Source organism: Stegostoma tigrinum, chromosome 17, assembly GCF_030684315.1.
Source record: "Stegostoma tigrinum isolate sSteTig4 chromosome 17, sSteTig4.hap1, whole genome shotgun sequence".
Classification (NCBI taxonomy): domain Eukaryota; kingdom Metazoa; phylum Chordata; class Chondrichthyes; order Orectolobiformes; family Stegostomatidae; genus Stegostoma; species Stegostoma tigrinum.
The window spans coordinates 25,547,300-25,574,976 of NC_081370.1; the positions used below are offsets into that span (position 1 = coordinate 25,547,300).

The following is a 27,677-nucleotide window of genomic DNA, read 5'->3' on the forward strand; positions in this document are numbered from 1 at the left end:
GTTAAGATCTAGAATTCCCTCTCTAAACTCCATGCGCCTCTTTTAAAATGATCTTGTAAACTTACATCTTTAACCAAGTTTTTGGTCATCTGTTTCTTTATGTAGCACAGTATCAAATTTTATTTGATAATCTCTTTTGCAAAGTTCTATGAAACATTGATGATGTTAAAGATACAATATAAATGCAATCATTGTAGTCATCAGAAAACAAACCACTGCCATATTTCCCAAAATGACTGGACTTTGTGCAGTGCAGCTCCACTGTTTCAATTATGTAAATTTGCTTTGCTGTGTTTAGGTTTTAACTGTCCTTAAGTGTTTTGCTGCATTGATTCACATAAATTCATAATCTGAAAGAAATTTCAAGCAAACTAAAATAACTAAATTACCAGGAAGGAACTGTGTATGAATTATAGCAATGTGGTAACTATCCCTACAACTGTATTCATTGTAAATAGTTCTTGTGAAAAGCTCATACCATGGTTAATAAATGCAGCAGGTCCAAGCCAAAGCTGAGCACAGTTCTTCCTTGTAGAAAACATAACACTAAAATCATTTTCTCCATGTCGAAGAAGCAGATTTTCTTCCATTTCTGACAGCTCTGCAATGCAGCCAACCAATAACTCAATCTTGTCATTCTTCTTCCTACATACAAGTCAAATATCATACAAAATTAAGACCTTTAGCCTTCAAAGGTAATGACAATATTATTCACTTAAGTAACTCTTTCTGGGGAAATTTATCCATGAGTTGCCAAATTCCCATTCACTGCAAAGGACCAACTCATCTAGCTTCACTTCCCTTTACAGTCAAAGCCTAACAAGCAATAAGATAATTTAGATTTTGTCTATACATCTGATCACGCAATTCAGAGCGGCTAAATATGAAAAGGTGCACAATGGTATTTAGTCCGAGTTTAGTGCCTGAATACTGGGGAATACCACCCTTGAAAATGGGGTATCTCACCCGACTTTGTCCTGTCATCAAGTATTATTGGCTTTGCAGCAGAGATAATGGGAACTGCAGATGCTGGAGAATCAAAGATAACAAAGTGAGGGGCGGGAAGAACACAGCAGGCCAAGCAGCATCTCAGGAGCACAAAAGCTGCTGTTTTGGGCCTAGACCCTTCATCAGAAAAGGCTTTTACAAAAACAAACTTAAACTGGAATCACTTCACATGGAAAATAAATAAATAAATAGTCTAATTATATCCAAAAGAAAATAGCTAGTAACTGAAGGATACAAATCCAAATATCATACAGGGACCTAGGGACCTCACAGGAGTCATGATGTTAGTTATAATCATTTCCTGAAAAACATTTACCCATCTCTCAACTACTATGAGTGATTGAAAGGCCAGCCATTATTTCTAACATCTAAGAAATGGGTCATACACATGCAACTCTCCAGACTCAACATCTCCACTGACTCATTAAATATTTGCCCTGACCCTTTATCAAAAACTGTGATGAGTTAACTGGTTGAGACCATTTGTTCAGTTATCATCTCTGCTGGCTCTCCGCAATCTCTTGTGGCATCCTACCCATTAAAGACCCAAATCAGTACACCTTTGTAAATCACTACTCACATTACTCTTAAGATTAAGATTACTTTTAGGAGACAGAACCTGTGCCCTTAACTCCATTTCCACTAAATTACAGGCTTCACTATCAACATTCCCTTTAAGTTGCCAGAAGTTGCACACCTGTGAATCAACATGCCAACTCATTTTTGCCATGTCCAAAAGCTGCTGCTGTGCATTGATTTCAGAAGTCTGTGTAGCAGAAAGAAAAAAAACACTAACAAAAATTAATGGTCCACTATCCTTCCAGGTCCACACGCTAGCCGATATCGTAAATTATTCCAACTGCTCCAGCACTATCCCTTTCTTTCCCAAAAAAAGTCATCTCCTCATTTGTAAACAAAAAACAACAGTTTGATTGCTCTGTTCTTGCAACCTACAATCCACCTTTAATTGCATTTGCCTCTCATAAGATTTGACACAGGCACTGCCTTCCAAATTCCTTAGGCCAACAAACAATTGTTTCTCTTTCAGGACATTCCTTAAAATCCAACCCCTCTGAAGCAGCTTTTGGTCACCCCAAGTGTCTCATTCTTTGGCTACACTGCTGTTAAAAGTCTTGCTAACAACATTATATTAAAGCTAGCTGCTGTTGTTGTATATTTGACGTTATTTTAAGTTCCAACTTCTACTTAACCAATTCTCCATATTTATTATATAATGCACATTCATGATCGCAACGACAAAAATCAATTTATAAGCCAAGATCTTAAGCTCACACAGTCTTGCTTCAGTGACCTTTGTTCAATGGGAGTTTATTGTGGCAGATTTTCCACACTCCCTTCTTCCCCTTGCACACTGCCACAATCTTTTTAAATTTTTGACTGTGAGACAATCATTTGTCTTGCACTAAAGTAAGTTTTATACTTAATTCACTTCTGTTATCCATCTCATCACAGAAGTCTTTATTACTCTTTACCTGTACACCACTCCTCCCATACCAATCCGTTCCTACTGGCTCTACACTTTAAACTATTTGTCTGATTTCACTTCTGACGATACATGAACCAGAAAAGTTAACTACCCTACCTGTTCAGTCTTTACCTGTTTTATGTGGTTATCAATCTGTTAGAAAGGAATCAGCTTGTCCTTTTAAAAGCAGAAAGTCTATTTACACACACTCCCAACTTTGTGAAAGCTACTGTTTCCATCCTGCAAAGCACGACAATCTAGTTCTTATGAATTGAAACATTCTTTCCACGCCTCAAAAAAAACCACTATCTACATTAGTTATGGTTCCTAATGTCTGTCTTTATTGAATCACAGGCCCTTTTCCGTGCTGTAGATCTCTTTGGCCCATTGGGTCTGACCCAAACACCAACCAACTGATGCAATTCCATTTCACATCATTTGACCTGCAGCCTTGGACAACTTAGCATCATAAGTGAACATCTAAACAATTGAATGTTGGAGGGTTTCTGCATCTACCAGGCTTAGAAACAGTGAGTTCTAAATTGCCATTACCTCTCCACAAACATGGATTTGCTATACCATTTGACCACAAATTTCATCACAAAACTATTACCTACAATTGGTCCAATTCTTACCATTCCCTGGTTGCAACTATCTTGGCTCCATTTTTCTCCGATGAATAACGATTACAAGGCAAGAGTTCAAATCCACTTTCCGCTGCAAACATTCTCAGATAAATGAAAACCTGCCCAAAATATATTAAAACACTTTGTAGGTATAATTCTTAACATGTCTATTGTAATCTTAAACAGTTGAGCTTGAGGAATAAAGTTGTATTAAATAAACTTCCTATAAAATAGATTCAAATGTTGGTTTGCTGGATTACTGAACCATAACCTAGCACTTCAGTGAACTTGTTACAGAGGTAGTAGGAACTGCCAATGCTGGAAAATCTGAGATAACAAGGTGTAGAACTGGATGAACACAGCAGGCTAAGCACCTTGTTACTTCAGTGAATTTGTTGACTTTTAATGTGGTCTAATAATTTATTTTTCCACAGGGAATTGACCACATCATTATTTTCTCTAATTGAATGAAAAAAAACTGGTCTGATTTTCTTAAAAGATGTGCGTGTCATGCGGTGGAACAGTGAACATGTGAATTACGGTAACTAATCCCACCCTGCAGTTACTTTCATTGTGCAGGTGCTCATATTTAGATACCTAGAGTAAATAACCAATTAAGACTCTTTTAGTACATCATGCTCATGGTTAAATAACGCAATATAGTGCTCTTCATTGATTGGACTATATAGGGAATTTACAGGCACTTATCTCTTGCAATCTTCCACTCAAAATATTCAGTGGGTTGTGGAACCACTGGCTTAGCCAACGTTTGTTATTTAAGACTTGTAACCATTGAACCTAATAGTTTTCAGCCATTTCATTGGGCAGTTCAGTCAACCACATGACCAGGGGTCTGCAGTCACATCTGCACCATGTTTCTTTGCCCAAAAATTTAAAAAAAAGTGGCGAATGAGAGTTTAAAAATACATGATAGGTGGTCTGGTCAACATTAACATTAGCTCTTATATTCCAGAACTATTCACTGAATTTAAATTTCTAGGGGTCACGGTGAGATTTGAAACTCTGTCCCCACTACAACAGCCTAAGGCCCAGGATTACTCGTCCAGCAACATTTATATTGTGCCACTCTCTCTTCCATAAAATTAATTGCAAATGGTAAGAATTGCAGAAAGCTATGTCAGGAAACACAACAAATCCAGCTGGGTCATTTAGGGACAAGATAAGATTTCACTGGAGTTATAAAAACTATTTTGTAAGGGTATAAGCACACAATTTTAAGATTGATTTTAAGACTGCACCTTCTTTAAAGTAGTCTTGAATAAACCATGTGCACAGCTTGAAGAGGTAACAAAATTATTTGACCTACAAGCGAGATTATTTGCAACTGCAAGCGTACATATAGGCAATCCATCCCTTAAAGTTTTGACTCAGACTGCATGTATACAAACGTTCATGGCAGTTGGTCAACGTAACTGATGCAAAACAAAGCTTTAAGTCAGCTCAGCTTGCACAAATATTTTCCTTTTCAATAGAATCAATGATTAGAGTACAGAAGGAAGCCATTCCACCTATCACTTGCAAGACAGCTCTTGCAAGAGCAACTTAGCTTATCCCACACCCGTCTTATTTCCCCAGTGACCTGCAGTTTTATTCTCCTCTACCTATTAATCATTTCCCTCTTCAAAGTCACAAGTGAATCCGCTTCCACTACACACAGATCCTAAACATTCAATTCTCAATTTTTTGACTAATGGGAAAAGTTTCTGTCCAAATTAATTTTAACACCTTGAACAAATTTCCTCTCAGCCTTTGCTTTTCCAAGGATGGCAGATCTGGCTAAACTAATCTATCCACACAACTGAAATAGTGTATCTCCAGAACTACTACTGTAAACTGCTTTTCAAACAAACAATGTCCTCCAATATTTTCATGTTCTTTGGTAATGTATGATGCGCATATCTGGATACAATATTGGGGATAAATCAGTGTTTCACAGAGATTCACCAGAGTTTCCTTCTGAACACCACACCTTAATTTCTAAGCATCAACAGTTCCTATATGCCTTATATACTCTCATACTCGTCCAAATCCTGTCCTAAAATATAGAAATATAGGCCCCATCTACCAGAAGGAGCTAGAGTAAATAAGGTCAGATGGAAAATGCAGAACAGCAGGCTATACGATCATAGAACATTTTATTATTCCAATAGCAAAACAAAAAAAGCACACAAATTTTACACAGATTTCCAAAACTATCCTTGTGGAATTGAACAGGAGGTTTATACTCAAGATGCAGAAAAGCTTGAAAGGTTTGGAATGCTTTCATACTTCATATGTTTGTTAAATTTGATCAAAATAATGCTTTGGAGAGTTGGAGCACTTGGTTTGAATCACTTAGACCCTCAAGTATACACTGAGCTCTCCTAGAAAATGTTTCACAGTTAAAAAACAAAAAAAAGCACCACGTACATGCTCCTTAAACAACTTTTCCTGAATTTTGTTTTTGTTGAGGAAATAGTGTCGCGCCCATTCTCCTGTTGTTAATGCTTTGAAGGCTTTTTCCAAATTCTCCTTCTTCTTGAAATCTTCTATTACTTCCTTGAGGTCTTCCTGTCTTCCTTTTATGGGTCGAAATCTTAAAAACAAAAAAGATGTTGCACAATAAATTCTATGCCCAATATAATTTTGTACACAACAGCAACAATATACTAATTAAAAACCTCCTGAAAGATATTAAGATCAACTGGTTCATATGTGCTGTGAACTGATCTTGTGGTGCAGTGATAGTGTCCCTACCTCTGAGCCAGGGACCCAGGTTCAAGTTCCACTTGCTCCAGAGATATGTAATAACATCACTGAACAAGTAGATTTGAGAACAGATACACAAAAGTGCTGGATCACTTTGTACTGTATACAATCTTAAAAATTTAGTTCAAGGTAGACTTCAACATAAAAACAAACATTGATCTGAGGATTAGGGCAGAAGGATGAAGGGAATTGAGAAGGCACCGGCCACAACATTCCAATTTCCTTAGAAGGGCAGAGTGTCAGAGGAATAAAGAATTCTACAATTTTATACTTTCCTTCAAGAGAATTGCCCAAGTTGAAAAACAGCTGGCCAGGCAATTTAGACAATCAAAAGAAGTCCCAAAATGAAAACAATCTTCACTTGGAAAAATCCAGATTAAGGAATGACAGCATGGATTTGTTAAAAGATGAATCATATTTAACTGACTTGATTGAGTTTTTTGAATTAACAAAGAGGGGTATGCAGCTGATGCTGTGGACATGGAATTCCAAAACATTGACGATGAAGTGCCACATTTGTCAGCCAAGTTGAAACTAAATTCATATCCAGACTCCCACTGTCAAAGTGACAGGAAACCGTGTGGAGAGAGAAAATATTTAGTAGAGATTGCTGGGAGTTTATGTTAGGACTGTTTCTTTTGACATACAGAGACCAACAGGCGTGCAGGGCGTAATTTCAAAATTTACAGATGACATCTGGAAATATTGTGTACAGAGGTGAATAGCAATAAACCACGCAAGGAAATAAGACAGGCTAGTGGAATGAGAGAGGAGACTAACTAAACTTGATGCAAGTGCTTCATTTTCGTAGGAAGAATTAGGCAGCAACATGAAACAAATAAAATGCAATTCTCAAGGAAACATGCATAAAGCACAAAAGGCAGCAGGACATACTGGGAAAGCAGTTTAGAAGGGACAGAGAGTGCAAATATTGAAAATAACTAAGTTGGAGCATCAAATTTAGGCTGGATATGAAAACTTTAAATGGTTGCTCGGATGAGCATCCAGTGGGGTCATTCTCTGTATAGAAAAGGAGTGAGCATGGCAGCGTTCAAGGTCAGCATGGAGCTAAACCTCGCAGATGGAGTGAAAAGATACCATTGGCAAAATATGCCTAAAAACACAAGTGACTGTCAGCAGTGACAAGGAAAACAGTTTTCACACAGTAAGTGGTTAGGATATGGATTGCACAGGAGGTGATGAGATCAGATTTGAGTGAGGGCTTCAAGAGTGAATTGGATAATTACCTGTAGGCCTATGTGGAAAAATGTGGGGGAATGAGCCAGATTAAGTCAACTTGAAAGAGGGACACCACAGATCAAGTGGCCTTCTTCTGTATTACAATCATCGTTTCACTCGAATCATACTATAACAATGGTCATGGGCTGAAGTTAAAATAGTCTAATTAAAAAGATGACACATAAAATTTGAAATAAAGATTTTAAGAAGTCTGTTCTAGCATTCATAATGTGAAACTTGATAGTTAAATTTTAAAATTAATGCAATAATCCTCTAAGCTGCATGGCCACAAACCCAAAAGTTGCCACACAATTTGTTCCCGAGCAGGCCCTGCTATTTAAAATGTGCACGCAGGGCCATTCTACAAGTTTAAAAGGGTCTGAAATTTACAAAAAAATACTTAGTGTCTTCTGATCAGGTGTGGCTAGAAACCTCAGTGACCTCAATTAGCTTGTTGTTTAAAATCTTCCATATTCAAATAAATACAAAATCATGCAACCAAATCACAATTTAGCCCTTTCAGCCAGGTATAATGCTGATTCATCAGAATTAAACAACCCCTACAAGCCAACAGATCATTCTTGAGTTGCAGTACCTAGACTGAATTGAGCGCACTGGAATCTAACTAGAGATGTACCTAAATAAATCATAATATCCAGCCTTGAATTACAAATAGCCATACAGTCACCAAAATGCCAAACTATTGTTTGATGGCATTCAGTACAAAAATGAGACAAAACAGATGCCTGATCATAAGCATTCAGTGCACAGCCCATCAAGATTCTGCTTCTGAACTTCCCCTGCAATAAACTGGCTGGGATGCAAAAAGTGGTCCAAATGATGACAGACTCAGAACTGATCTTGGCATTAACATAAAAAAAGGTTTCTGCAAACAGAGTGAGAGTTAAGAAATAACTGAGTCCAAAATCTTCAATTGAAAATGTGAGAAATAGCACAAGAAAATAGCTGAGGCAGGGTCATCACCCACTTTCATGCTTAATTCCACTAATACCTTGACAAGTTCCTTTTGAGGGTATGTCACAGAGGTAGGTCCCGACGATAGTTTCAGAAAGACTAACTAAACATTGTTTCACCAGGGTGATAATTAACTATTTAGTGATTTCTGTGTATGAAATTTCCTTCTCTTCTTCACTAATAGGATTAGTTCGTGGTAGGTGGCAGTGCCACCAGTGACTGTCCTTAGTACCATCCCTAAGTGGCCATTCTCAACACTGACATAACTTGAGTCAAGCAGATTTTACTTTTAACAGGATGACCAACATCGGTTAATTCTCTTCTCCACATGGGGTTTCAAAGCAATTTTCTAGAAACTGGGACCATACATTCTGCATAGATCAGTTTCCTCCAAATGTCAGATCAAAAGAAGTTGTATCATGCAAAATTTATCCACTTCCATATCTCATTCGCATTAGAATTATAAAGTCACTGAAAGCCATGGACAAAGCCTAACAGTGAGTCTAGACAATTATTAAAAGGCTTTGCATTGGGTGGCACTGTGGCGCAGTCGTTAACACTGCTGCCTCACAGCATCAGGGATCTGGGTTCAATTCCATCCTCTAGTGACTGTCTGTGCAGAGTGTGCACATTCTTACTGTGACCGCACGGGTTTCCTCTGGGTACTTACTTCAGTGTCCCTCCACAGTCCAAAGACACGTAGGTTAGGTGGACTGGCCATGCTAAACTGTCTATACATGGGACATACAGGTTGGGTGAATCTGCCATAGGAAGTGCACGGATAGAGGAATATGGCATGGCAGAGGTGTGTGGCTGGGTGGGATGCTCTTCAGACGGATGGCCTGCTCCCTACTGCAGCGATTCCATTATGTTTTCTGTTCTAGATTGCCATTTAAATATTTGCAGATTCTACTGACAGCGGAGAAAGAATTTTTTTTGACAACAAGGCAATGCTATCTTCTTGCTTGTGTGCGAGTGTCTCATTTGAAATGCTTTCTACTTTCTGGAAGAACTAATAAATACCAGCTTTCATACTTAATTCCATTAATGTTATTTTTAAATAAACAGACTACTCCACAGAACACAGAGGCAAAATGATCAGGTTGGCACTGCACGAACAGAAGCAAATCTTTCAGCCAAAGCACTCAAGTGAGCTGGCTGCATTTTCATATACCATCAGTTTTTCCCCACATCCATCTCAATACAGGAGTTGCAATGCCACATACAAGAGTTAACAAGGATTCTCATTCAGTTGTTTAATCTCTAATGGGAGCACAATCAGCACACCGAAAATAAAGAACTCACCAGGCAAGAAAACACCATAGTGCTTTCTTTCTGTCACAATGACATACATTGCAATAACAGCTTTGACTTACCGTTTGTTTTACTTATCTGATGACCCCAGGTATTCTTTTTGTAAATTATCACCAGCGAACCTTCGTTGTTGTGGGACACTGCATATTAAGTTTGTCCCAATTTGAGCAAAATCAGACACATTTTAATTTGAATATTTTCTTCACAAGTTTTTAAGAATTAAATTTGTGATCTCATCATCTTTTACCCCAAAATGATAGAAGTTTTCTACCTGTTCAATCCTGTTGAATATTCGTTGACATGTTTGATGGATACGAGCCTTAACTTATTTTTTCAAAAACACTGGGAAGAAAATAGTCAAATCTGTTTCACTTATAGTATAGATGGAATATTTTGCTACCCATCATTTTCAACAATTGACATAAAGAAAAATTACCAGAACAAAAAAAAAACAAACAAAAAAGTGGGCTAGGTACTTAACAGGTACCTTTCAATTGTTTAAATTTGTAAAAAAGCTTGGCTTTTAAAACAATAAAGAGGAGGGGGAAAATGACTTTGATTTTGGAAGAGGACTGAACCTACATACATTTTAAGTCATACAGCCCTATACAGCACTCGCCTCCCAATTAGGAGGTCACAGGTTCGAGTCCCAGGACTGCCTGCTACTTGAATCCCCCTACCTCAAATCGGGTCAGTTTGGTCAGTTCTTGGCAAGGCTGCAAGAGCGTCGCGCAGAAGCGAGGCGTTCCATCTCGGGGGAGGTAGGAGGAACTGACATCGTCAGGCTCACCCCATTTCAGTCACACCTGCCTGCCAAACACGGAGCGTTATTGATGGCGGTCATCGAGAGGTCCGCGGCCCAAACCATCCCACCCTCCTGGTTGGAGGAGGATGTGAGGTGGTGAGCAACCTACAACAGGAGAAAAATGGGAGAAAAAAAAAAAATAATTTGTGTCGCATCCACAAATAGATTACAATTTACCGCTAATGCATTGGCAATCTATTCAGATTTGAAAACTGGAGTGGATGATACTTGCCTGACATACCTGGTGTTCATTTTGTGTGTCTGGAAACCCAGGTAGGGATCAAGGACTAAGCTTGTTGCTAGATCATCATTTTCACACAGCTCTTTGGCTGTCATTCCAGTGGAAGGTACGTATCGAGAGCCTTGACCCTCAAAACCCATCATGCCTAAAAAGAGACACATTTTATGTTGGTTGTGCCTTAATTGGCATTTAGATCAAAAAAGGAACCAGCATTTGTATAGCATTTGGTGACCTGCAGGCGTTCCAAAGTGCTTCACAAAAGTATTTTTGAATGAAAAACACTTGGAATCATCTCAAATCCTAACTATCCAGTTCAATTTGCCACTGAAACATGTTGCAACAAAAAATCCTTATCCAGCAAGCAAGTATATTTCTTCATGTTCACATTCAACACTTCCACCTTCAATATCACTCCTTGAATCAGCCTTCAAGTAGATGACATGTAAATAAGTTGGACTAAAAAAGGTGCTCCAAATGATACAATGATCCATTAAAGTCAAATGGACCAGGAGGCCTGGGTTTAGACCCCACCTGCTCAGAAGTGTGGACTATCAGCCTGATTAGGAAAACAAAAAGAGAGAGTTTCCATTTGACTATCAAGTCAAGAATCAAATCACACGTGTTTAAGTGATAACTGTCATTCATCTCTGTCTTAAATTATTTAGTCCCACATAATGTCAATCTTCTAAACGTTTAGATCGTTAACATAGATTTACCCGAAGTTATAGAAAGGACAAGTAGTTTCATAAAATGAATGATACATCTACAAAAGGTCAACTATCATACAGATTGCGCCTAAAACTTCACTGCTTCAAAATTAAAAAACAAAAAAAACTATGCTTCCAAGTTCAAAACAGTACTGGCCAATAAACACTAGATTAAAAATCTCAGATTGCAACCGCTCTATCACCAATGTCACTGGCTAAGCCAGCATATGCTGCTCAATGAAAATTGCCTTTCAAAAGGTGGTTGTGGTTGAACTGCTGCTGGTCATTCTATTTTGCTGTTTTTAGGAACTGAGCTCCAGAACTTTTGAGCAACACGTTAAGCAGCAGCATTATAGTTTAAAAGCAGGATGTTGTATCTTTGAAGGCAATATGCAACAAGTGATAGTCCACGTTTGCCAATTTTGGCCACTTCAGTGGCCAAAGTTCTGAACTTAGAAGACAATTTTGAAGCTGCTTTGGAGAACTGTTACTATGTATTTTGTATATACAGCACACACTGCTGCCATCGAGAGTTGGTTATGGAGGAACTGAAGGTTTAAGTTGTCAGATAGTACATTTGATCACATCCTATGTCTTTGATACTGTCAAGTTGAAATCACCGATCTGAACAAGTGGAGAGAATTCCATTATACTGTACCTTTGCCACAGTGAACAGGCTTTGGGGAAAATCAGAAGACATTATTCATCTCTATGTTTTCATTGACTAGGTCATGTAGCCAGAGTTTTTACTGGGCAGTCCAGTTCAGTTTACCTTCTAACAGTACCCCCCCCCCGCCCAACAACGATAATGCAAAGTTTTCACTCAATGCTGCTGACCCCAATTTTGCACAGGATCCCTAATTCCAATGTTAAACAGGCAGTCACTCATCTTGTGTGTCCATGTTTGGACCAAGGCTGTAATGACATCTGAAGCACAGTAACCTCGGGGAATCTCAAAGTGAGGTTTCTGTTGACCAAGTACTGCTCGATAGTTCTGTTGCTGACATCATCCATCACTTTTCTGATGATCATGTGCACGACTCAGGGGGTGGTAGCTGACAGATTTTGTGGAAGGCAATACTTGGGCAATTTACATATTGTTGGGTAGATGCTAAATGTTGTAGATATACTGGGACAGCTTGGCAAGAGATCTGAAAGACAAGTCTTTAGTCTAATTCAGGATGCCAGCCATGGTCTTTCAAATATTCAGGGCCGCCTGTTGATTCTTGATATCACAGCAAATCAAATTATTGGTGACGATGGGCAACTCAGGAAGACCCCAAAGTAGATCATCCACTCTGCATTCCAGCCTCAATAATGACTGAAAATGCTTCAGCATAGTCTTGTGTTATGTTTCCCATCAGTGGGAACAAAGTCTTTGGGTCACCTCCTTCAACCAGCGTTTTCACTGTCCACTAGTCACAACTGGATGCGAAAGAACTCAGTTTTGATCCGATCCATTAGCTGTGACATTACTTAGCTGTCTGTCACATGTCGCTGCTGATGTTTGTTATACAAACAAACAGTCCTTTGTTGCTGCTTCACCAGTTGATACCTCAATTATGTTATGCCTTATGCTGCTCCCGGCAATGACTTACTGCACTGTTCATTCAAGCACAGTTGTCCCTAGGTTTGATGGCAAAAGTAAAGCATGGAATGCAGAGCCAGGCAATAAGATTACAGTTGAATAATTCTCCTGCTGCTGATGGTCCACAGCACCTAATGAACGCTCAGTTTTGATATGTTAGTTGTGTTTTGAATCCATTTTATTTACCATGTTGGCAATGGCACACATTGGAGGCTATGCTCTGTGAGAAGATGGGCATTTTTTTTTTCTTCAAAGACTGCAGACATGACTCCTAGCTCAATTGTCATTGACAGTGGTCAAGCTAGACACATTGTATAAATGGGTGATGACAGTCTAGCAGTGGCTAGTTATGCTTGTAAAAACCACTTTATCTTACAGGGGAAGCCAAAATTTTGTATGGTCAACTGCCTTAAAAAAAATCACAGCTCTGAAGAACTTGCAAGTCTTTCATCACTAATTCAAACTCTAAATTGCAGTCAAAGTATGAACACATTATTACAACTGACTGCTTTGGTTTTGTTAAATTCCTAAACTAGACACAAAAAAAATTAAGTCACTTACGAGTGGTACGTTTTCCAAGTGCGACTCTTGTGTTGGCCCTTGAATTTCCCTTTCCAGAGCACTGTAGTTTGGTTTGACTCTGATGTTCATTGGACAACTTTCCTGCATTTTTCCTGCTGCCATTTACAAACATATTCCTGGTTTCTCCCAACCACTTCATGCCCACAGACGTCTTGAAACTGTTGCATTTAGTCTACATCAGAACAAGGCAGCTCTTCTTCCGAATAAATTCTGATCTTCTCTCTGTTAAAAGAAATAAATTGTACTAATGTTACTACAGACAGAATAGCCTGATGTTCTGCTATTCCAGTTTTACAATCTGTTAAAAGACTATTAAAAGTTGCACAAATTATTGTACGAGTTATGAACTGTCTCAAAGACATTCAGTGCTTTTCACGACTAAAGTAGCTTTGTCAAAAGCAGCCATGTCCAGTTTTAACGTCCACGTGCAATTTTAGTTTTCTTCTGTCAAAAAGCAGTATATCAAATTGCCTCAACACTATGTATTTACAACTCGACGTTTACTAAGGATTGAATATTGCTGTATGAAATTTATTCAAAGTAATGTATCTGACAATGAACTTATCAAGTACCTACTGCATATCTGCTTTTCCAACAGCGAAAGAAAGTAAAAATTAGGAACTGGCAGAATGGAAAAGGAAAATGAAGTGCTAACTATTGGACAGGCCAGACTTGTAGCCACTGGAATTTAGAAGAGCAAGAGGCAAATTGATTGAAACAAACGAGATCTTGACAAGGTGGATGTGGATAGAACGTTGCCTCATGGTAGAATCTAGAACTTGGGGTATTACCTTAAAATAAGTCACCCCTTTGAGACAAATGAGGAAAAGAGAAGAGAAATTTTCTTCTCAGGAGGGTCTCGAGCCTTTGGAACAGACTTCCTCAAAGACAAGAAGCAGAGTCAGAATCTCTTTAAAGATAAGTCAGGTAGAGGCCTGAGAGGCTAGGTAGTGAAAGGTTAGCAGAGGTAGATGGAAATATGGAACAAACAGATCAGACATGTTAGTGATTGAAAGAACAGATTTGAGGGGCCTAGGCCTAATTCACATGATTGTACATTGTATACATTAATAAAGAGCAGATTTAAAAGGAAAAGCAAGTAGTAAAAGGGATGACTTGGAAATTCAGCATGCAAGTCCTGAAATGTTATAACTTATTAAAACTGCCATCATCAGCAATGACCAAAACCTTACTGTTCAAGATGCCAGCATACAACTAAAACCGACCTGGCCAAAGTGTACTATTTTTATATAAGAAAATAATCACCGAGTACATCATTGATCCTATTTCTCATGCATAAAATGGTTTGGATTCGTCAGGTGGCGGTCAGCTCCTGTATCTCTCATATTACTTTAAGGTTCAAGATGAAATGCAGACATGAAATCTTGCAGTATCCTCCCCCCCACCCCATCTCTCTTTTCAAAAAAATGGAACAAAAAAGGTTTCCAGTGAGTCAGTTGCCAACATAACTCTTTAAATGGAGCAAAGGTGCACCAGTCATGGTCAGCCCCTACGGTTGAGGTCAAGCAACAAGTGACACACTGTCCCAAACTAACAAGTCTCTATGACAGCAAAGTTACATATGTTATTATTTGAGCTGTTATGTCTGCCAAGCAGATTTGAAATGAACATAAGCAATGGAGTGACATAATATTCTTGGAAAAATATATGTCACTCATATACAAATAACTTTTTGAATTAAGTAATAAAATCTTGATTGATGCTCTTGTGCAGTACTGAGGAACTACAGCACTCTTGGAGATAGAGTATTTTAGATCAAGTATTTTATTCAGCAGAAGTACATACCCAGAGCAAACTATGGCATCATTTGCTGAGTTTAAAAGGTGATTAGCCCATCACTTAATCTGTAGATGGGATAGTGCTTGGTGACATTCAGCATTGCTTCTAGCTCTACACCGAAAAATGTTTGTACAGAAGCCACAGCAGTGAACATTAAAATGTTTTCTTCCACCCTTGGGCGATTTGAAAATATCCCATGCCCTATTTTGAAGAGATGGGGAATTCTCTCCATTAACATGCCCAACATTTATCCATCAACCAATCTTGAAGTGAGCATATTGATTGCATATTTTTCCTTTCCTGCAAGAGCCTGCCATGAAAATTCTTTTCATGATCTAATCCTTCTAACTTCCAATCATTCTGGTTTCTGAATAATCAAAAATATCCTTATTGTAATTTGATGATCAGAATTTGAACACCTACTGTGAGAATAACAGAGGCGGCCATTTTTGGATCTCTTTCTGCTGGGTACTCCGATTTCCTTCCACAGTCCAAAGACATGCAGGCTTGGTGGACTTGTCATGGGGAATGCAGGGTTGGAGGGATAACATATAGGAATGGGTCCAGGTGCCATGCTCTTTGGAGGGTTGGTGTGGTCTTGATGAGCTAAATGGCCCGCTTCCACTCTATGAGATTCCAGGTGTCAATTTGCACCTCCCAAATCCATATTATTTTTAAAACTCCAAACAAGAACCCCTTCAAGTTTCCAAAAGGTACTAAAATGCGCTCAATCACAAATGATAGCCAGTGAAGTAACAAGATGTGGAGCTGGATGAACACAGCAGGCCAAGCAGCATCTTAGAACCAGGAAAGCTGACGTTTCGGGCCTAGACCATTTCTGATGAAAGATCTCGGCCCAGAACGTCAGCTTTCCTGCTCCTAAGATGCTGCTTGGCCTGCTGTGTTCATCCAGCTCTACATCTTGTTATCTCGGATTCTCCAGCATCTGCAGTTCCTATTATCTCTGGTAGCCAGTGAGAGACTGCTAAAGATAAACAATTCCTCTTTGTCCTTACAATCTGTCTGCAACCTTTAACATCACTATTTTTCTCTTATGTCACTCCACGGACGTCCAGCTGAGCGAGACTGCATCTACCCAATTCCATTCTTATTTATCTATCTAATCACAGCCAAAAAACCTATCAAGTTTCTCTTGCACCTCCTTCACCATTAACTCCGGTGATCCACCCTCAGCCTCTCAGTTTTCTCATCTTCACACTACACCTTAACCAAAAGCCCAGTGTTGGTTTTCACATGTATGCAAGCAACAGAAACACGACTCACCTTGCATCAGTCCACCATTATCAAATTCAGCCGACTGATCCAACTTCTAGTGCTGACTGATCATGAATATCCTCTAATTAAACATCAGGAAAATTGACGTATCGCTTTTGGTCCAGAATTCCATTTCCTAGCGAATCGATCATTCTCCCTGACTACTGTCTGGAGCTGAATTAAATTGTTCGCACCCTTAGGTATGTATAAAAACCCAAGTCGAGATTCCAACCACAGAACTGCAATCACCAAGGCTGCTCATTTTCACCTGCGGAACGGTTGCTTTGTTCAACTCATCTCCTGCTGAAATCTTCATCCATGTCTTTGTTACCTTCAGGCTTGACTATTTCAAGTCAGTCACGGCTATCTTCCTACAGTCTATCCTCCAAAAACCTGATGTCAGTTAAAACTGTACCAATAATGGTCTTTAACAAAGCAAGTCTTGCCCATCATCCACATGCCCAAAGACATACACAGACCATCATTCAAACTATCCCTCAACTTTTTCCAATTTCACAAGTTCATTTTCAAGTCAGTCCTTAGACCCATTCCTTATTATCCTTAAATCTCTCAGAACAACCATAATCCTCACCACTGTTCAGAATAAAATACTTGTTAAAAAACAAACAGCAGACAGAAATCCTGCACTACCTGCCTGCCGCTCCTAATCTGTTTGATCGTTACCATTTGCCATCTGTTGACAATTTTAAGCGGTAGGGTGGCCAGCTCCTGAAAAATGCTATCATGTCACACTTAGCCTCAACAACATACTTGAGCAACAGGAGATGCTTCAAGGCAGGAACACCAAAACTCAAGGTCCTAAAGTACGTGGTCATTTTGGACACAAGAGATCTTGTACGAAAAGGATTACATTGGAGGGGTCCAAAAGGTGGTGTTCTGCTGGATTTCTATTTAATAGACTAACACCCAAACCTATTGGCAATATAACTGAAGACTTGAAACATCACATTTCATAACTCACCCTGTTCTCGCATAGCACCCACCTGTATTCTTGTAAACCACTGTACTAGGCATGTTCTCCCCGGAAATAGTATTAAAGGGAAATCCTTGGAAATTTTGAGGTAAAACTCAACCCCAACATGACAGCATTATCAGACGACATTAGCTCGCTTCAGACCAATCTCACAACAGGCAGCTGATAAATACTCCATTTTATTGGACCAGATTTTTCTGGCATATTTATATAAACCAAGCTCACTGTTGGGCAAACTCAAAAACAACAACATCTTTAGGCTGATTCAGAGTCAAAAGTCGCAAAAGCAGAATTATGCAATGGCAATAGTGCCTGAAGGGGTCCAGGAATGCAACGGACAAATAAGTTAAAATACTTGCATTCACATAACACCTTTCATGACTCGTGGACATCACAAAAGACTTAACAGCCAACATAGTATTTTTGGAGCACAGTCAGTGCAGTAATGCACTGGGGATTCCACACAGCAAGCTCCTATAAAGAGTACCGTGATCCTAATAAGGTCATTTCTCTTTTCAAAACGATGCTGATTAAGAAGTAAACATCAACCAGGAAACCTGAGTTCATCCTCTGGCCATTCATAATATCTACTTCCCAGCTTGATCTGTTCAGAGACACAAGTCAATCACCACAACTTGTGAAAAACATCAACACCGTCTGTGGCAGTAAGAAAAAAATCTTGCTTTTAATTACAAAGAACTTTGAAAACGAACAGTCATATAGTACATCCTCAACTTCAAGCTGTAGAAGTAACAATCTTATACCAAAGGTCAGCAGGATGGTGAAGGCAATATTCAGCACATTTGCCTTCATCCATCAGAACATTGAGAGTGTAGGAGTTGAGATATCATGGAGATGTTGTATAGAGCTTTGGCAAAACTACTTCTACAACACTGGTAGAATTCTAGTCACCCTTCTGTAGCAAAGTGGTTGTTAAACTTGAAACGGTGGAGAAAAGTTTTAAAGAACGTTGCCAGGGCTGAAGTTTTTGAGCTGTAGCTAAGAGGCTGAAATAGGCTGGGGCGTTCTTCCCTGGAAACTTGGCGGCTGAGGGGCGACCTAATTGGGATTTATAAAATCATGAAGGGCATCCACAGGATGAATAGCCAAGGTCTTTACCCTAGGAGTGGCCTGGGGTGGGGGGTCCAAAATTAGAGGTCCATGGTTTAAGGTGAGACGGGAAAGACTTTTCTAAAAAAAAAGGACCCGAGGGGTAGCTCTTTCCCACACAGGGTGATGAGTGTATGGAATGAGCTGCAAAGGAATTGGTGACCGTGGGTACAATTACAACATTTAAAGAGCCATCTGGATGGGCATACAAATAGAAAGATATGGGCCAAATGCTACCAAGTGGGACTAGGTCACATTGGAATGTCTGGTCAGCATTGCATGACTATGCAAGACTCATTCTAAAAAAAAACTACAGCACAACTAAAGGGAGGGGCATGCAAGGGAAAAGAAAAATAACGGCTCCCAGCTGCCCAAGACACCCTATTCTCTTCTACGTCTGGCAAACTCAATTTTCACCCCATCATTTGTCTTTCCCCATTTTCTCAGTCCTCTCAGATGAAAGAATTTGCCTACATTGTAGGCACATTTCATGACTTGGGGATGTCCCAAACCAACTTACAGTCAAAGTGCTTCACTGAAATGAAGCTGTTGTAGCAAGTCCCACCACCATGGCCTCTCCCATCAGATGCAAACTACTGAATGGTTTGCTCTGTTTACTCTTTTCCATTAAAAGCAAAACCTTACCTCTTCCAATGATGCAGATTGTAGGTTGTGGAATAAAGCACTAATCAATGGTTCATTTTTAACCTCTGAACCCACCTCGCACTCCAAAATCACTTTTTCAGCTCCAAACTCTTACATCTAACTAAGGTACTTGAACACAGTTGCCTTTTGGTCTCTCCCACAATGGCTGAATCAAACTTTCAATCCAGCTTACATCCTACTCTTGCCACTGGTATTGTTTACAAAACAAAAAAAAAAACCCATCAATTACACTCAAGACTGCAACCACAGGACATTAATCTTTCTTGAAATACAAGTTAAAACTTCATGGACTTCTCCTCTTCCACTTTTATTCCATGCTAATTACAATTTAGAACCAGGTTCACATGCACACTGAAGACATTGATGTACACTGCTGACTTTGATGTAGACTGACATGACTTTAGAATTTGCTGTCAAATTGCGAACTAATCAGACATTCCAACAAGCAAAAAAATAAAACAAGTCACAGCCAATAATCCTTGGCCAAATCAAAAACTTACACCTTTGTCAGCAGCTTGGTTCCCTATCTCAAGAATGAAGAATTTTGTTTTACTTCATCGCTCACCATTCTAAACTCTAGGGAATAACTCACTCATTCCAGAAATCAGTCCAGAGAACCATTATCAGACTCCCTTGAAAGCACACATCGCCTAAGTGTAAGGAGGTGAAAACGACAACTAGTAGGATACCATTGATTAGTGCTTTATTCCACAACCTACAATCTGCATCATAAAAGATGAAACTTCAAGAACATGGGTTAACAGCCTTGAAGGATTGTTCACTCATTTGCAAAGATGATATTTGTTTCAGTTATTACAGCATGTCTCTTTCAATACTGCTAATAAATTTAATAAGTCAACCCACTCCTGATAATTCAAAGATCTGAAACAATGTTATAGCCCGTAATTTATATTAGGTAATATATTGCAAGGAAAGAGTTTGTAGTTGACAGCAGATTACTTGAGTCAAGTGTTTGAGTTAAACAGACTTTTAACTGGCAAGTATAACAGAACCAAAATTACCTGAAACAATAATTTTTTCACCTTAAAAAAACTGTGGGAATAATTTATTTCAGTTAAAAAAGTGAAATAAAACACTCGAACATGTAAATGTAGCAACTACTTGGAAATGAACTAATAACGTTATTATTTATTATGAGAACTGAAAACAGCAGTAGGAGGTTATGCTTCAGTTATTTAGAGAGTTAAAGACACCACATCCAGAGTACCAAGTACAGATTTGGTCTCCTTATGCAAGGCTGGAAGTGCAGTCAGTTTCCAGATCACAAACAGGTTCCACTTTGGAGTCTGAGATAACAAGGTGTAGAGCTGGATGAACACAACAGGCCAAGCAGCATCCTGCTCCTCTGATGTTGCTTGGTCTGCTGTGTTCATCCAATTCTACACTTTGTTATCTCAGATTCTCCAGCATCTGCAGTTCCTACTATCTCTGAAGCCATTTTGGAGTCTGTTTGCAAGTCAGAACACCACTCACAATGTAAAGTAAATGCTTGTATATCAGGTGTTCTAAGTTACGTCCCCCATAAGGGATTATGCCTGTTATTCAGACAACCCCTCTAACTACGTCAGAAATACTTCACAAAGTTAACCAAACTAATATTAGAACGGGTGAGTTGTCTGATGAAGGAACGCCAGAAAACTTAGCCTTGAAGCCATTGTAACAGAAGATGTGTGTTTGCGTGTGTGTGTATGCACACACATGGTTGGGGGGGGGGCGCGAAATCAGGATTGACATTTGTCTTAGCAGGGTAAATACAGAAAGGATATTTCTCATGGGAGAATCTAGAAGCTCCAGAGTCACTTTCAAATTTGAGTTGCCCATTTCAGATGTGAGGAGAAACTCGAGTGTTTGGAGTTTCCTTCCTGAAACACCACTGCAGAATTCTTGAAAATTTTACTGGCAAAGATGGATACATTGTTGAGAAGCAAACAGGTGAAAGGTGATCACTGATAGGCAAGAACATGAAGTAACAACGTCAGCTGTTATCTTACTGAATGGCCAAGCAGGCTCAAAAAGCCAAGTGGCCCGCTCCTAATTCATCCACTTAGAAAGTATACTTTTGTACAATATACAAGGAGCCGAAGTAATGCATGAAGCTGTAATGGGATATGAAAGATTATATAACTGATAGGACAATCAACCATGCAGTAGCTGAAGCAGAAAGCAGCATCCTCCAGCAGTGACGCAACCTTCCCAGATTATTGACAACCATGTTTAATTGACTACATAACTAACCTGCACATATTTTTGCTTTTCTGGAATTATCATGATATACACTTCTTGTGTCAAGGTAAGGGTATCTCTCACTTCTACTTTCAACTCCAGTCAAGCTTCTCATGGTCGTATTGCTACAAATTCATGTTGTCATGAGGGTAGTCAAGTGACAAAGAAAAACCAGGTGAAAGGAGGGGTTTTTCCTTGGGTCACATTTTGTATATCTCGCACCAATGACAACCAAAAATGCACAAAAGGGATGTTCTTACATTGGCTGGTTGGAGTACGTTCTAACTACAAACACCAGAAGAAACACTCAGTTTAATTTACGCACAAATTCAGGGCCATTTTGGTATAAAATCCATAATTCAAATTCCAATTTAAAAAACATTAACTGTTTTTGTCATCAATAGTGTCACTACATTTTTCTTTATAATGTTGACAGTTGAGAACAAGCAATTTATTGACTATTTAAACTGAACATGCGATGAAACCACTTTAAAAAACAATTATGAACAGAAACACAGGACAAGAACACAAGTTTCACATTAGAAGTCATTCAATTCTAAAATCATTCATGAATAAAAATATTTAATCAAAAAAAACAAATCCCAGGTGACAATCAGCACAAACTATCAACTTACATGTGCTTCTAAAGCACATAGCTGTTGAAGTTACTGCAGTTGACGTTGATGCTTATGAATAATACTGAATAACCATGCATTCATTATTGTAATTTTTTTTACACAAGTTAAAAATACAGAAACACAAATAGGACCATTCAGCCCCTCAAGCCCACTTTGCCAGCAAGGTCATGGCTGATCTGCATCTCAGCTCTATTTATCTCTCTTGGATCCTTATTTCACATTAACTTTATTCAATAAAAAACAATTAATGTTCCAATTTTAAATTAACTGAGCAAGAATTCGTGCCTATTTAAGTGTAAAAAGCAGACACTGCACTGAATTTGCACATGCAAATAAAAGCTGGTTTTCAATTATTTGTTATTTTTGATGGTGTTTGTTGAAGCTAAAAAAGTTTGCCAAGACACTGGTTTTCATTCTTCTTTGAGATGATGGAATCCTCCACTTCCATCCAAGATAGACCTCATCTGCAAATCAGCACCCATAATAATACGGGCTTGACTCAGGACTGTTATTCTAAGGTCATCCTGTATTATAAAAGATAAAGTCAAAAGTGGGGTTTGAACACAATCTTTGAATTCAGATACAAGTGCTCCCGATTGAGCATTTTAATTTTGAAACTCAAGTCTTGGGAGCTTGTGTTTTCCAATCTGTTCAATTAGTATCCAAACCTACATTCATACCCAATGAATGCATGAAGCAAGTGTTATATCTGTTCAAAAGACTAACCAAGTCAATATAGAGAAATGCCAAACGACACTCAAAATGGCAAATAGTAACACATTACATTACAGATCAAATTTTACACAATGATACGTATTTAATTAAAACCCAACTGTCAATCAAGATGCAGTTTATGAAAATGACATCGCCTATTTCGAGGAATAAGAGACTCACATTAAAAAAAAGCATCTTTCACAACTTCAAAGCATCTGTAAGCATTACAACCAATAAAGAGAGTTTTTGAAGTGTGATCACTTTTGTCATGTAGTCCATTTGTGATCAACAAGAACTGAAGTAATAAGATAGTGGTCATATAAAATTGTTTTGGTGATGCTGGTTGAGATATACATATTAGTCTGGAAACCAGAATTCCCAACATTCTCCAAGTGCTGCCTTTGAACACTGACTTCCAACTGAGAGGGCATATTTGGTGGAACACTTTATGTTAAATAAAATGGGAGAGCCTTGGGTAGTGTCGTAGAAGAGAGACCTAGGGGTGCAGGTACATAATTCTTCAAAGTTTGTGTCACATATAGATAAGATGGTTACAAGGCATTTAGCACACTTCCTTCATTGCTCACTCCTTTCAGCATAGGTGTTGGGACATTATGTTGAGGTTTAATGGGACATTGGTGAGGCCTCTTCTGGAATACTGTTTCCAGTTCTTATTGCCTAGTTTATAGGAGGAATACTGTCAAGCTGGAGAGGGTTCAGAAGAAATTTACCAGGATGTTGCCAGCTATGGCAGTTCTGAGTTGAAGGAAAGGCTGGGCCTTTTTTCACTGGAATCTAGGAAGTTGACAGGTGACCTGAAAGAAGTTTATAAAATAATGAGAGGTATAGATACAGCTGATGGCGGTTGAAATTCCCCATCACAGGGAAAAGACGAGACTGGGGCACATCTTTAAAAAGGTGAGAGGAGAGAGATTTATAAAAAAAATTCTCATGCTTTTTTTTTAAAAAGAAAGCAGTGAGGGTAGTACATGTGTGCAATGAACTTCCTGATGAAGTGATGGATGTGGGTACAATTACAACATTTCGGATGGATATATGGATAGGAAAAGTTGAGGGATACAGGCCAGGAGCAGGCAGGTTGAACTAGTTTAGTTTGGGATGATGTTCAGCATGGTCTGGTTGGACCAAACAGTCTGTTCCCATGCTATTTGACTGCAGCATTCCCCTAGCATCGCACTACAGTGTCAGCTTGAATGACATAGTCAAGTGTCTGAAGGGAATCTTGTACAGCTTTCTGTCCCAGGAGAATGCTATCACTGAACCAAAGCTGATAACTGATTCCAGTTTTCATACTGTATCTAGATGAAGGTGACTATTTAGTCCATCACCACTAGACTATACATAAAGATTGAAATATGACTTGCTCATCATAAACAAATATTCAGCTATTCTATAAATGGCTCAAGTAAACTCCACATGACCACTCTCGAGAAGCATGTCAGCTAAGTCCTAAGTGTACCTGTTAAAGCTGTGCATCTACTACAGTTAATATAACGTTTAGGTTTTAGTTGTGTTCAGATTTACACATTCTATAGATTGCATAAAAAGCTGAAAACTCTTATGGTTGAAAAAAATTAAGCTGAATAGAACAAGTAGTCTGAACATGAAGCCCTGTCACAAACAGACCTGTAGCTTTGCTTGCTTAGAGTTCAGCACGCAAATGTCTCACTTTAATTTCAACTACAGGCCACAACATCAAAAAACTAAAAACGTGGTCTGACAAAAATTAAAAGTTTAAGCATGATTTTCTCACTACCTTGACCTATTATAAACTCTCCAATTTTAAATTACAGATTACATATCAGTGAATATATCATTACAAAATCTAACGTTAATCCAATTGGTGTAAAATGCATTAACCTGTCTAGTTCTATCTTTACAAATAAAAAGTACTTCAGAGAATAATCAGGAAGACTACAAAACAAAAATGCTTTTCTTTCGTAAATTTTGAAAGGAATTAGATATATACATGGTCTGGACGTATGTTTTCAACACTTGGTCAGTTGTCATATTTCTTTGTTAGGAGGAGGAGGAAGCCACATATATTCCTATTATAACAATTACTCCGATAAAAGTAGGAGAACGAAGGTCACGGGAAATTGCCTCCAAGATTCAAAGTTACCAACGACTGAAGGTAAAATGCTTCTTAACGGGCATCAATTGCCTTGTTGTATATACAAACAGAGGTCAGACAAGATCACTGACGACACGATACTATGCCGGTACTGATACGACAGCAGGTTTGCTTTACACTTGACCTCAACACGAAGCAAAGCATTAAGAGTTTGCACCTCTCTCTCTCTCGATAAACGATATCTCACCGCCCCCTTCCGACTAAAGTAGAAAGAGAACCCGAGCAACAAAACCTTAAAATCCAGTTTCTGGACACTTGGCCACAAGACGAAAGAAACTCAGGAAAGGCACGAAAACGCACATAGGAAATCGCATCACTTTTATGGGGGGGGGGGGGAAAAAGAGTGGAAAAAGAGAAAAAGCTAGGTTCAAGAGTAAAACAAAATGCCAAATCGAAGGAAAAAAAACGTAATTTAAGAGACGAGCAGCATTTAATCCTGAAGGACATTTCCAATTTCCTCCACCTGGCGGCGTATTTCTTTAAAATTGGTTAGTCTCTTTAAATCGCCAAAAGATAATGACTATATCTAAATGAGGTTGTAGAAATTTAAAAACTTACACCCGTCAATGTCACAAAACAGCTCTGCAAGGACAAAACAGACCGGTATAAAAAGAGCTACTGTGCAAACAAATTACGGCTAAAAGCCGATGATGGAACGTGAAGTTAAAGCCGGTTCCATTTTGTACGGCTGGCTTCAGGAGGAGGAGAAGAAAAAAAAGAGGAAAACCGTTCAGGCCGAAAGCAAAGCCTCGGCATAAACTCTCCGAAAAACAGGACGGCAGCTCCATCCCTTCGGCATCGACGTCGAAAACAATCGCCGCTTGTTCGAGGAAAGGGAGCAGAACAAAAACCCTAGTTTAAAAAAATTCCTACGAATTTTATTGTTTAAAAACACAGACACACACACAGAGGGAGGGAGAGGCAGAGAGAGAGAGAACCCCGGCCATGATTTCTCACCCCAACTTAGCTGCTTTCAGCGATCAGACGTGGGCCAACATCAATACAGAAACACCCGAGCGAGTCGTCCTTATTTTTTAAAAAAACAAAAATACGTAAACTTCCGTCGTTGTTTTTCTTTAAAAACCCCACCCTCGCTTCGCTTCTGTCCTCAGGTCGAGCCAGGGATCGCCGTCCAAATTTGCGGGGCAATTTCTACAAAATTAACATTATAATCCAACATGGCGGCTGGCGTCGGCCGGCGGGCTGTCAGCGGCTCCCGCAGCGACTGGCAAAATAATCCCGCAGCTTCTTCCACCTCCGCCACCACCCCCCCACCCCGACTACTCCCTCACTTCTCCACCTCCCTCAACAAAAAAAAACCGGGGTGGGGAAAGAGAGAAGAACACACTATCTCCAACCTTCAGCCGCCCGGCGAGAAACACCGATCGACCGGCGAAGGCTTTCTCTTGACTGCTTGATGTTCCGAGCCAGGGTGCGGCTGCCTTTTATTTTAATTATCAATTTAAATCCCCTCTCATCCAAAACGCGGATGTATACAGTAAAAAGTCCCTCCCTCCCTCTCTCTCTTCTCAAGCAATTCATTTCCCTTTAACATCACACGATGATGATAAGATACCTCATCTTCATGCTCCTGCTCCTCTCCACTTTCCATTAATGCACACTTTCTGAATAGTTACTTACTTTTTTTCGTTTTTCTCTGAGAAAGGAAGAGCCAGGGCAGTGTTAAAGTGTCACAGCAGAACGCTTCCCTTGGCTACATTGGGAACTTATGAGTCCGGGGAACTTGATGATGCTCTGTTTTTAATGTGTTTTTCTGGGGCATTATTTTCTCCCTGCTTCCCCACCCAGTCGTGCACGTAAAGCTGTTGGTCTCTATTGTATTGCAAAGTAAACTAAGCAGTAATCCCATGAGCATCCCTATGCTTTGGAGGGAGAGAGAATTCAGTTACCATCTGAGTCCAAATTTGTAAGAAACTAGGGGCTTTGTCCTCACATTATCATCACAGAAAGAAAATTGTTAAGCTGTTCCACAGTCACGCAAAATTACTGTGATCAAGGAAACTCTCACACTTAGTTGACAGTAGTACAGTTCAAACTTACAGAATGGACACCATTGTAAATTTTGAAGTGATGTTGAAATATTTTCTCAACTTAGAGGCTCAAGGGTTAGAGTCTCATTTTGGCAATAATGTATTGACACCTTAAATGTAACTGGCACTTCTTTGTGGCTTCACTACAGAGTTGCTGGCACTTTCCAAAATTATATTTCATTCATTTTTTCCATAATGAGTCATGACTTAAACTGATGTTGGGTTACGATAAATTAATTATCCCTATCCTTTCTCTGCTGTACTGGAAATCATATGAAAAGTTAAGGGAAAGCAATCAATAAAAAGGTTGATCCAGATAAATAATTCAATACTTGTTTTAAGTCAATATTTATCCGGATTAGGTATACAGGTGATGAAGAGATTTATAATGTTGTGAAGAACAGAAGTAAAACCATGGATTGAGAGTTTTAGAAACGAGTAAAAGGATAAAAATATTAATAAAAACAGAAAACATAGATTGAAATTAAACTAGCCAGATATGTAAAACCTTTATAAGAATATAAAGAGGAAAGTAACTAAACATTTCTCCCTAAAACACAGGAGAAATTATCACTGGGAATGAAGAGATAACAGAGGCCAAATGCTATACAAACACAGTTAATAAGTGTGACACATTAGGCAAAATGACTTACATATGGAAAATGAAGTGTTATCAAGGAGTGAACAACA

At 39.0% G+C, this 27,677-nt stretch overlaps 1 protein-coding gene across 8 annotated transcripts in view; it reads right to left on the reverse strand.

Moving 5' to 3' along the window:
- Nucleotides 1-26,698, reverse strand: part of kmt5b (lysine methyltransferase 5B) — a 41,865-nt gene extending 15,167 nt beyond the window's left edge. The window contains exons 1-7 of one of the 8 annotated variants that reach the window (XM_048545469.2): nucleotides 26,295-26,325; nucleotides 25,894-25,962; nucleotides 13,320-13,562; nucleotides 10,455-10,608; nucleotides 5,551-5,716; nucleotides 3,130-3,239; nucleotides 479-645 (exon numbers count right to left, since the gene is read on the reverse strand). In XM_048545469.2, the coding sequence (XP_048401426.1) occupies nucleotides 479-645; nucleotides 3,130-3,239; nucleotides 5,551-5,716; nucleotides 10,455-10,608; nucleotides 13,320-13,479 (757 nt within the window). In that variant the 5' untranslated portion in view covers nucleotides 13,480-13,562; nucleotides 25,894-25,962; nucleotides 26,295-26,325. Of the gene's footprint in view, nucleotides 1-478; nucleotides 646-3,129; nucleotides 3,240-5,550; nucleotides 5,717-10,097; nucleotides 10,252-10,454; nucleotides 10,609-13,319; nucleotides 13,563-25,893; nucleotides 26,185-26,294; nucleotides 26,409-26,512; nucleotides 26,532-26,577 lie in introns of those variants that run through there. The other 7 variants (XM_048545471.2, XM_048545472.2, XM_048545470.1 and 4 more) reach the window with 7 other exon arrangements.
- Nucleotides 26,699-27,677: the final 979 nt, after the last annotated feature.